Source organism: Primulina eburnea, chromosome 10 (assembly GCF_022965805.1).
Source record: "Primulina eburnea isolate SZY01 chromosome 10, ASM2296580v1, whole genome shotgun sequence".
NCBI lineage: Eukaryota > Viridiplantae > Streptophyta > Magnoliopsida > Lamiales > Gesneriaceae > Primulina > Primulina eburnea.
In genome coordinates, this window is record NC_133110.1 from 9,532,378 (window position 1) to 9,545,383 (window position 13,006).

At 32.4% G+C, this 13,006-nt stretch overlaps 1 protein-coding gene across 1 annotated transcript; it reads left to right on the forward strand.

Moving 5' to 3' along the window:
* The first annotated feature begins 1,510 nt into the window (after nt 1-1,510).
* LOC140842869 (uncharacterized) lies at nt 1,511-2,815 on the forward strand. Its single transcript, XM_073211071.1, has one exon. It carries the CDS (start codon nt 1,511-1,513, stop codon nt 2,813-2,815), a length of 1,305 nt encoding a protein of 434 aa, XP_073067172.1.
* The last annotated feature ends 10,191 nt before the right edge of the window (nt 2,816-13,006 follow it).

Below are 13,006 nucleotides of genomic sequence, written 5' to 3' on the forward strand. Positions count from 1 at the left end.
TTCAATGTAATGGGCTGTACAGTTGAAGAGGGCTTAAAAGATTTGATTTGTACTACTCATATCACGAAGGTTCATCTTCTTTTCGGTAGCTCATCACATAAGAACTCTAAAGTTAAGCGTGCTTAACTTGGGGCAATTTTGGGATAGGTGACCTCCTGGGAAGTTTCCCAGGGTGCGTGTGAGTGAGGACATAAGCACGCTGGAAAGACCAGTCTGGATATAGTGAGGACAGTCATCGAATCTGGGGCGTTACAGCCACACTAAGGGCTACGCCTTCACAGAAACGAGAAGCAAGCCATGGAAGAGAGATGTTATGAGGTTCGTAATTTAGGTCGGTGGGATAAAGGGTAATTTGGGGATGGTAAACCTAAAGATCTACTACTGTTCATGTCAGGATTGATTATACCACCAAATAATTAGGATTACTTTCTCTTCTTTTCATGGCTACACAGTGGAATAATCACGGACCGGAAGTTATCAGTGCGTACCTAAAAAACCTGTCAAACAAAGGGTAGTTCAATATTTCTTCCTTAATCCTCCGGTAATCACTCATACCAAACGATGCCTATAAGGATAAGTTAAGGATAAATAACATGTAGGATGTATGATTTTAATAAGAGTGATTAAATTTATACATTAGATTGTAATGACAAAATTAATCTTATCATAATAAATTTTATAATTTCAAAGTTGTTGTTTGAGTTCATATTTTTTATTTGTTCATACGCCCATAGTGCTTGCATGATTTATTTTTTTTTACCTATTTTTATATATTATATAATATGATAATTGAGCTCTTGATTTTGTGGGTCAAGTTAAATATCAATTTTTAAGGTTAATCGGGTGATACTAATAATTTTATTCAGATTTATAAAATTATTATATAATATCTCAAATTCATTTATATAATTATCATATTATATAATATATAAAAATAAATAAATATATTTATTTGATTTTAGTTTTTACCTACTAGCATAGATTTATAAAAATCATTTATAAATTGAGGGTAAAATTATTTATCAAGGGATCATGGGCTTTTTAAAAAGATACCAAACATAGGATAAAGAAGATTATTTATCAATCCCTCCTTTATCTTATGTACCAAACTATGTCTTAACAAGCCTAGCAACCGACTTTTCTCGCGAGGACAAAATCCCTACATGCAGAGACGGATTGATATAAGGGCTGTACTGGGCTGTAGCCCAGCCCATTTTCAAAAATTTAGCGACGGTTTTTCAAACCGTCGCTAATATTTGCGACGGTTTGTACAACCGTCGCCGATGGGGATCGGCGACTGTTTTAATTATACCGTCGCTACTAGCGACAGTTTATTCAAATGTGAATAAAAACAGTCGCTATTAGCGACGGTTTTTCAAAAAACAGTCGCTAATGGCGACGGTTGTTCCAAAAACCGTCGTACATCCGTCCAATCAAGTCCGGACCATTTATAAGGATGAGACCAATACATTTTATTCTTGTTTAAGATTATAACTTGAACTATTTGAAAATGGAACATCAATCTGCTGCAAAGAAAGGAAAAACATTGATATCTTCTTTCTTTAAGAAGAGAGATCGTCAAGCTAGTGAAGATACTTCAATTCCTACGGTCCTTACAATGCAACATCAATCCAGTGAAAGTCTTCTATTTCCCAATATCCAAATTCCTTCATGTTCCTCTCCTAGAGACGATCATCAGTCTTCGTCTACTTTTATTGAACGAGATCCGGGAAAAAGAAAACAGATATGTGAATATCATGTTAATGTACGAGATGAGATAAGACGTTCATATCTAAATATGGGGCCTTATCAACCAGATATGTTGGAGTATCCAGGTACGAAATTTGGAAGCCAGAATCGTCGTTTTCAGAAAAAATGGTTTCAGAAATTTTATTGGTTGGAGTATTCGCCTTCAACAAATAAGGCATATTGTTTCTATTGCTTTCTTTTCCTGAATGATGTTAATTCATCTAATATCTCGGCATTGGTCAATGAAGGATTTGACAATTGGAAAAGGGTAAACCAAGGAAAAACATGTGCTTTTCTTTCCCATATTGGTTCTGCAGCTTCTTCACCTCATACTATGTGTGAGAGAAGGGCTGAAAATTTGATGAGGCCCTCACAACATATTGATAAAGTGATGCATGCACAATCTAAAGAGGAAAAAGAGAAAAATCGTCTGCGTTTGAGCACCTCAATTGTAGCTGTTCGTTGGCTAGCACTTCAAGGTTGTGCTTTTAGAGGTAACGATGAATCTCTATCTTCATCTAATCGTGGAAATTTTCTTGAATTGGTGAAGGCTTTTGCAAAAATGAATATAGAAATTGATGAAGTTGTGCTTGAGAATGCTCCAAAAAATGCCCAATATATCGCTCCAGAAATTCAGAAAGAGATTTTACATATTATGGCCAATAGAGTACGAAAGATGGTTCGTGAAGAAGTTGGAGATAAATACTTTTGTATTCTTGTTGATGAAGCCCGAGATATATCTAAACGAGAGCAAATGGCCATTATATTGAGGTTTGTGAACAATCATGGGATTTTGACAGAAAGATTTTTTGCCATCAAAAGTGTTAGTGACACTACCTCAATGAATTTGAAAAATGAGATATCAAATGTTCTTGTTCATCATGATCTCCATGTTAAGAAAATCAGAGGCCAAGGATATGATGGTGCTAGCAATATGCGTGGAGCCTGGAATGGACTTCAAGCATTATTTCTCAAAGATTGTCCCTATGCATACTATGTCCACTGTTTTGCACATCGTTTACAACTGACATTGGTTTCTGCAGCTAAGGATGTTAGTGTTATTTGAGAATTCTTTTCTCATTTGGACAATATTGTTAATATTGTCACTTCTTCTACTAAGCGCATTGCTGAATTACATACTGCACAAAGAAATGAAATTGAGTATATGTTGTCAATTGGAGAACGTGATTCTGGAAGTGGTGCAAACCAGATTGGTAATTTGCAACGAGCAGGAGCTACTCGTTGGAGTTCTCACTATGATTCGGTAAAAAGCTTGATAGGTATGTACACTGCAACTTGCAAAGTTTTTGAAGTTCTCAGTGATCATTCTCCAAATGGAAGAGCTAAGGCTGAAGTTCGGGGGATTTATAGAAACATGGCAAGCTTTGAATTTGTGTTTATTTTGCACTTAATGCATAAAATTATGAGAACAACAGATACTCTTTGTCAAATTCTTCAAAAAAAATCTCAAGACATTTTGACTGCTATCACATTTGTCACTACTACCAAAACTTGCCTTCAAGAATTTAGAGAATGTGGGTGGAATGAATTTCTTCAGGAAGTTAAAGTTTTTTGCTCAAGAAATGAAATTGATGTGCCTGATCTTGATTGTCTATATAAGATTGGACGTTCCTGTCGGCAAACTACAATAGAACATCATTACCACTTTGATGTTTTTAATGCAGCAATAGATTTCATTTTGATGGAGTTAAATACTCGGTTCAATGAGTCATCGGTGGAACTTCTTTCTCTTAGTACAGCTTTAGATCCTAAAAATTCATTTGACTCATTTAACAGTGATGATATTTGCAAGCTTGCGAAGAAGTTTTATCCTGGAGATTTCACAGATCAAGAAATTGTTACTTTGGAGTATGAATTGATACATTATAAACTTGATGTGATGCAGAATTTAAAGGTTTCTACACTTGTTGAGTTGTGTCAGCAATTGACCGAGAGTGGACGGTCAAGTGTTTATGTTATGTTGACTAGATTGATTCATCTTGTTTTGACATTACCTGTGTCTACTGCCACTACTGAGCGAGCTTTTTCAGCAATGAAGCATGTGAAGACGGCACTTCGCAATAAAATGGAGGATGACTTTCTTGCCGATTGTTTGACACTCTATATTGAACGAGATTTAGCTAAACATATTGATGTAAATTCTATTATTGATGAATTTTATGTTTTAAAATCTCGTAGGGCACAACTTTGTTGAACGATATAATGTATTTTTTTAATAATATATAACTTATCATATTGAGTTCAAGCCTCCCTCAACTTTTATTCCTGGATCCGTCCCAGCCTACATGGGTAGCCATTTCTGGGTACATGGTACTTGCCACAAATCCCTGCGCAGCTCTTCCACACATTTGCCATAATTTTTACTTTATTATCTGTTTTTATTTTATGAGTATAATTATGCCTTTGTTTTGTTTCGTTTCCCCGCTATGCTTTCAATGCTCTGTCTCCGTGTACGTATGTTATGAATCATTTATTAGAATCGAATATTTCGTATGCGTTGATCTTGATTATTTGATTTCCGTTTTTTTGGAGTTACGTTGCAACGAATCGGACTGGAGCATTGTGTTTGGAGAAATTAAATCCGGCTGCAGTCTTTTTTCTCAGAAATATATTGTAAAAGCATTGTCGGAAATTATTTTATTGATCATGAGAAATTAGAATCCCGACATTCTAGCATCCTCAATAAATGAAAATCAAGCGAATCATATATTCTTTCTTCAAACCCCAAGACCATCTTCTACTTCACGTGGGATCTAATTTTTCAACGATTTTGTTTGATTTTCTCTGATTTTATGGTATATTTCCAGCCACAACGCCTAATCTGATTTGATTCATGCAGTTTGGTGATTAGCTAGGCTATTTAGGATGCTGCACATGGATAGCTCCATACCCCTCTGCTTTAAGTTTGCATGAATAATTGCTTTCTTGTCTTATTTAGAGTATAGGAAAATTTGAAATTCCAACGCATTAAAAGCATAGCAGGAAGAAATAATCCAAATGACACCTGATTTTTTTGTAGTATACTGAATTTCCACACCTATGTTTGTAGGACGGATTGTGATATTGGCAATCAAACCCATTTATTTCGCCAGGGCATGCAGGCCAAATTTTAGTTTTATTTGGTGGAGCGGTGTAGGAAATTGTCGATACAATCCACTTATTTAACAAGACGAGACAAACGTACTCGACTGGTCTGATCATTTTAACAACACTAAAGATATATATCTCAATGAAACGTGAGAAATATTCATAAATTTCATAGCATCATGGATGAAGAAAGAATGGAAGTCCTTAACCCTTGATAGTATATATTGGGCAGTACTACAACGTAGCCTGATATTCAATGCAAGAAAATATAAAATGCAAGTTACTTCAGCCCACCATAGCCCATGTCTAAAACCCTTGTGGAATCAGTTGTAAAGACAATTAGTCAGTCCATGAAAATGTAAAATTCAATTGACTTCAGCCCAAAGTAGCCCATGTCCTTAACCCTTATAGAATCAGTTGTAAAGCCCGATAGGCAATCCAAGAAAATATAAAATGGTCGAGTCTAACTCTTCTACCCAATATCTCAAGGCAAAAACTTGTGTGAGACGGTCTCACAGGTCATATTTTGTGAGACGGATCTTTATTTGGATAATTCATGAAAAAGTATTACTTTTAGACAAAAACTTGTGTGAGACGGTCTCACGGGTCGTATTTGTGAGACGGATCTCTTCTTTGGGGTTTCCATTAAAAAAGTATTATTTGTTATGCTAAGAGTATTACTTTTTATTGTGAATATGGGTAGGGTTGACCCGTCTCACAGATTAAGATCCATGAGACTCACTCTACTTTTTATACTAAGAGTATTGTTTTTTATTGTGAATATGGGCAGGTTTGAGCCGTCTCACAGATTGAGATCCGTGAGACGGTCTCACATGAGACCTACTTATACCTTAAACTAGAATATAAAAGTAAAAGAAAGACACGTACTTTTAGTTTTTTTCCTTTTTTATTTTAATTCTCCCGAAAGATTAAAATCTTCAAATTTATTTTTCGACTTAGCGTATCACTCCGTCTGATTGACAATTCAATGGTCAATTTCAATTTTGAGAAGGAAAAACGACTCTTGAACAGGGGAAAAAATGAGTTATTGCATTAAAATCACAAATTGACTCATAACATACATAAATTTTGTAAAGTTACAAATTCCGAAACAATGTAATTTAATGTATCAATTTCACACACGCACACACACACACACATATATATAGTTATATTGTTTACCGATTGTGTTAATTTTTGTTTCCCTAATTGAGGTGATATTTATCATATATATATATATATATGTGTGTGTGTGTGTGTGTGTGTGAGAGCAATGATGAGTTGTCACTCACCCATTGGATGCACAATTTTTCTATACTTCATCACATCTAATGGGTGAGTGACACATCATCGGTGCTCATATAGATGTGCACCGTAGGTGTGCAGCATATCAAAACTATATATATATATGAGTTTTGATATGCTGCACACCTACCGTACACACTTATGTGAGCAACGATGAGTTGTCACTCACCAATTAGATGCACAATTTTTCTATACTTCATCACATCCAATGTGTGAGTGACACATCATCGGTGCTCATATAGATGTGCACCGTAGGTGTGTAACATATCAAATGCTCATATAGATGTGCACCGTATGTGTGCAACATATCAAAACTATAATATATATATATATATATATATAAATATATATATAGTTATATTGTTTACCGATTGTGTTAATCTTTGTGTCCCTAATTGAGATGAAATTTATCTATTAAATATGATGAAATGTACAAATTTGTTTATTAAATATGATGAAATGTACAAAATTGTTCGTGCAGTGTATAATAGTCACCACATACACAAAAGAGTAAGTATTTTGTGAGACAGTCTCACGAATCTTTATCTCTAAGACGGGTCAACCCTACCAATATTCACAATAAAAAGTAATACTCTTAGCATAAAAAATAATATTTTTTCATGGAGGATCCAAATAAGATATCCGTCTCACAAAGTACGATCGATGAAACTATCTCACATGAGTTTTTGCTTGCACAAGAATGGACAAATCGATCCATTAAATTAGGATTAGGTGGGTAGTCCACCAATCACGGCATTGAATATATATGTCGTAACTGGAACCGAGGCTACCATTTCCCATCCCTACCATAAAGTTTTGTTGACGCAATCATAGTCATGCAGATCCAACACGAATCAGCCGGATAATTTCAAGATCGTCGGTGACTAAAATAACAACATCAATTGTCCATCATTACGAGTGATTTTATTTATTTATTTATTTATTTATTTATTATTATTATTATTATTATTATTATTATTATTATTATTATTATTTTAATCGATTTTGGATTTTGGATTCGAATATTATATTAATTGTGAAAGAATTATATCTATAATTGATACCACGACTCTTTTTTATGTTGATTTAAAAGATTTAGATAAATAAGAATATGAATTGCTAAAAAGATGGTGATGCTAGAAGTGATAAATTGATATATAATTTGAATAAAATAAAAACTATTATGAAATTATCTCGTATATTATTTTTGTAAGATAAATATCTTTTTCAATCCAACTCATGGAAAATATTATTTATTATATGAAATAATAACTTCATTTTAAATATGAACCACTCTACTGGTCTCATGAATATAAATCTATTAAATCATATTACAGGATATCTCCGTGTCGAATAATGGGAGGGCGACATAAGTCTAACACCTAGAGTCAAAGAAATGTTGGCGTTGAAAAACAATACTTGTATGCCCAATTGACAACACATTTTCCATGTTGATTTTATTGATTTTCACCTAATAAAAGATGGTTTGCTCCAATTATATGTATAAAATTACTTAAAAATTAGTTAATTATGCAAGACTTTTTTTTAAAAAAAAAATTGCACTTGGATAGATTTATATAAAATACCACACTAGCTAAAAATAATAATAATAATAAAAAAAAAACAATGTACTAGATTTCTCAATTATTGTGGGCCATAACTCAAAATACTAGTGCAGGCGGTGCGCCACTCAGCCAAGAAAATTTGGCAGTGGAAAATTATCCCTTTTTTTAGAGTAAAAAAGTTGATTTGGAGAAAAGCAGTTCGGAAAAAATAAAATAACTAGAAGTTAACATCGGTTTGCTACTTGAATGTAGTGAAAACTTGTTTCAATTCACTAATTTCCATACGGAGTCTTTAGACAAAACCAAGAAATTTAAATTTGCGTGTATGTATTCCGACAGAATTCATCGTTTATATGGTTACATCAACATTCCCAAAGCAAGATGGATGGATGAATGTTTCCAAATATCAATAATATTGTCACTAATCTAACTCCATCAATTAAAATTAAAGTATGGATGTAATCGAGTCGAGCCGAACTCGAGAATGTTTGAGCTTGGTTCGTTTATAATCGAACATAGCTCGAGCTTTATTTAATGAATATATGCATGGCTCACGAGCTTATTCAAGTCTTTATCGAGTCTAAACAAGCTTAATAAATATGAATGATACATTTAAATTTTCATTAAATTAATTAAAAAATAAATTATATATTTAAATAAAAATATATTATTCTTATTAAAATTTGTAAATTTATTATAATAAATAAATTTAATAATTTTTCTATATATTTCATAAATAATATGCAAAATCAATAAATCAAATATCAAAACTATTATTTTTTCATCTAAAAGATTACTCATAAACTTATCAACGAACATGTTCACGAGCTAACGAGCCGAATACCGTAAAACTTGAGTTTGGTTTTATCTTAACGAGCCTCATTAAACGAGCTTTTATCGAATCGAGTTTCGAATAGCTCACAAACGGTTTGGTTCATTTACATCCCTAAATAAAAAGAATAAAAAGCCACTAATTAATCAGTCCCATAAAACATCCTCAGTAATTAATTTCTAGTGCATTTGCATTTGCATGGTGGGTGGGTTTTTTGGAGGGGAAGTTATTTAAAAATCCCCAATCATAATATTTCTTTGCATTCACTCCCTACCCACAAAATTGTGGTACTATTTCATACAAAATGTGGTACACTTCATGTGGAAATGTGGTACACTTCATGTGGAAATGTGGTACTAAAAAAGTACCTAGGGACTGAAAACAAAGAAAAAAGGCGGCTGGGGACTGAAGCCAAATTTCCCGTTTTTTGGACCCAAGTGCGTTATATAGTGCCAATTTCTATCACGGGAGACTAAATATAAAATTTTGATCAGACATTTGTAGGAATAATAATCAGTGTGTATATATATATATATGTATATATATATATGTATATATATATATGTATATATATATATTCATGTTGTCTATATATATACAGGGACGGATCCAGGAATAAGAGTTGGGGTGGCTTGAACTCAATATGATAAATTATATATTATTAAAAAAAAGTACATTATATCGTTCAACGAAGTTGTGCCTTACGGGATTTTAAAACATAAAATTCATCAATAATAGAATTTACATCAATATGTTTAGCTAAATCTCGTTCAACATAGAGTGTCAAACAATCGGCAAGAAAGTCATCCTCCATTTTATTGCGAATTGCCGTCTTCACATGCTTCATTGCTGAAAAAGCTCGTTCAATAGTGGCAGTAGACACAGATAATGTCAAAACAAGATGAATCAATCTAGTCAACATAACATAAACACTTGACCGTCCACTCTCGGTCAATTGCTGACACAACTCAACAAGTGTAGAAACCTTTAAATTCTGCATCACATCGAGTTTATAAATGTATCAATGCATACTTCAAAACAACAATTTGTTGATCTGTGAAATCTCCAGGATAAAACTTCTTCGCAAGCTTGCAAATATCATCACTGTTAAATGAGTCAAATGAATTTTTAGGATCTAAAACTATACTAAGAGAAAGAAGTTTCACCGATGACTCATTGAACCGAGTATTTAACTCCATCAAAATGAAATTTATTGCTGCATTAAAAACATCAAAGTGGTAATGATATTCTATTGAATAAATCGTCGCTAATTAAAACCGCCGATCCACCTTTTTTTTATTTTTTAATACTTTAGCGACGGTTTTAGAAATAACCGTCGCTAATATTTGCGACGGTGTTTGATAAAACTGTCGCCTATCCACATCGGCGACGGATTTACTAAAACTGTCGCAAAAGTAGCGACGGTTTTCAAAAAACCGTCGCTAAAACCGTCGCTAAATAAAAAAAAATGGACTGGGCTACAGCCCAGTATAGCCCTAGCGTAGATCCGTCTCTGTATATATATATATATTGATGTTGTCAAATATCATATATATATATATATATCTATATATATATATATATATTGATGTTGTCAAAAATAGATAATATCCCATTAGTGAAAATTTCGTGACCGGTTAGTAGTCGAAAAAGTCCAAAGAACGAATTTAATAGGTTGTTATTTGCATCACAAAAATTTGTGTGAGATGATCTCACATGTCGTATTTTGTGAGACAGATATTTTATTTGGATTATCCATGAAAAAGTATTATTTTTTATGCTAAGAGTATTACTTTTTATTGTGAATATCGGTAGGGTTGACTCGTCCTACAGATAAAAATTCGTGATACCATCTCACAAAATATTCAGAACTTGCTGATTTTTTATTATTATTATTATTGTTAAAGCATGAATAAGGCCATTCGTATATACGTCATGTATACACATTTCATTCTCGGGCAAGAAGTTCAGTGTGTATTTTCATATCTATTACTATATTAGTGAAGTGATCGTTAGGCGATTAATTTTGGTATGGATATTAAAAATTTATTTCTTATTAAAATTTATTTCCCGTCTTAAAACAATAAAAAAATTAATAATTAATTGTAAAAAAATATTTAAAATAACACTTCATTTATAATTTATTTTAATTTTTTTAAATATTTATTATATTTTTTGCCAAATTAGTTTAGATTTTTGGATTATACAAAGTTATCGCTATCAACTATTTACACACTTTCCTCAGCAACTATTTTAAAGATTTATATTCGTGAGATGAATTCGACTTGATGCATATATATAATGAAAAATAATATTTTTGAAATAAAAAAATAAAATGAGTCGGTTGAATCAGATGTCTATCTGACAAAATTGTTTTATAAAATGGTCTCATATGAGTTTTGTATACATAAAAATTTATTTATATATATATATATATATATATATATATATATATATATACATACATATATAAGAGATTTATTTAATTTTTTAAATAAAATTATTTGATTTTTTGTTTTTTTTTTTATGATAAGGATTGATTTGTTTTGAAATACTCATGTGGTATGCAGTACTATATTGGATTCCTGTGGGTCAGCAGTAACAGTACAACACCTTGGGCACCGTGCGAGGTATTAAAGCTGACGATCTCACGCTGCACGTGCTAACTCGGCCCCGACGGTACAAATATTATATACCATCAGTTACTTTGTATTTTTTTTTAGGTTACTTTATATTATCTATTTTCTGATGATAACTTATAAGTTATAAAAACTTTATTGTGATTCTTGAAAATACATTATTTTCATTTTTAAGAATTAAATTTAATTAAAAAATTTAAATTCTGTCCAAATATCCAAACAAAATCGCAATATTTTTTTAACAAAATTAAAATTTAAATAATAAACAAATATTAGAGAATTTAGTGAAAATTTATGGATTCAATAAACGTGCTACATTTTCTTAGTACATGCATGCATATGATATATATGAGTCAATCCCCGTTTCAATATCTCATTTGTTGTAAGAATCACTCAATATTTTATAATTTTTTTTAAAAATAAATTTCATATTATAATTAATAGTTTTTTCATGATAAAAGGCTAAATTTTTTACTACTAATATATTATAAAAAATAGACTAGATAACTAATTTTAATCAAAATGTATACCTTTAAATTAATTAGTGAATAAGAAAAGAAAATATGGGCATGGCGCACCATGTGTTTGAAATATCAATCAACTAATTAAAATTAACAAGATAATATAATTTCTATATTTCAATGTACTGGAAAAAAAGGATATGGGGACTGAATATTAAATAAACGGAATATAAATTATAGAAATTCTGAAGATAACTTATAACTTATACCTCATGTTTAAAATGTACATTTCTACATGAATGCATAAAACTGCATAAACCTAGAGTTTTCTTTTTTAAAACTCTTTCTAATAATGCACAAATAGGCTGTCATGGTATGGGAACTTGAAGGGATATTTTTCCATTGGTTTAAGGACCCTTACGAGCATGTTTCAAGGTTGGAAATAAGGCAACTATGTTGAACGAAAAATGTGTTTTTTGTGTGGACTAGGGTTTCGGCTAGGGCACCTTGAGAGCCAAGACCTTATCTGCTGTTAGGGCATGACCAAGAGACCTAATGGGGCTGTGTGATGGTCCTAGGGTGCTGCACGATGGTTGGACCGAGGGCTAGGGCGATCGTATGAGCTTGGTGTCACACATGCCTTAGAGGGTGACGGGTTGAGGGTGTTGGCTTCTAGGGCCGCTAGGTTCTGTCCAGCAGCATGTTTTGGGTTTGATCTAGGTCCTAGAAGTCAACTAAGGTCTGTACATGGTGGCTAAGGGGCTAGGGATCGAACCAATTAGGGCTAGGGTTTTGTGCAGAAAATTTCAGAAGGTTCCAAGGCTGGTATATGGGTCTTGCTTGGATTGATTTGGGTTGTATATGGTGTAACTAGGTGTTATTAAGCTATGGTTCAAGTTTGGTAAGGTTTGGTTAAGTTTCGAGTCTATACGAGTCAAAACCGAGATGTACGTCTAAGTTTAAAAACGAATTGGGAAATAAGTCGAGAAGCGTAAGTTTATGTATAAGAAATAATTATGGGTGTATTTTAAGGTCATATGTTAATTTTGAATGGATTTGGGTTGTCGTTTTAAAGCCTAAGGATAAATTAGGAAAGTTAGAGTTCCAAGGGCAAAACGGTCATTTTATACCTGAAAAATGTTTGACGTCCTGGCAGTACTCTGAATGCTATAATAAATGTTAAAATGGTTATTTTAAATGTTTATGAAATTTTAAGATGAAAAATTAATGCTGAAAAGACATGTTGCATGCTTGGTTTTCAAGAAAACAATTTATATGTGCATGAATTTTTATAAGTGATGAGAATATGAAAAGTTGAAGGAGGTGAATTGATTGTGACTAATATGA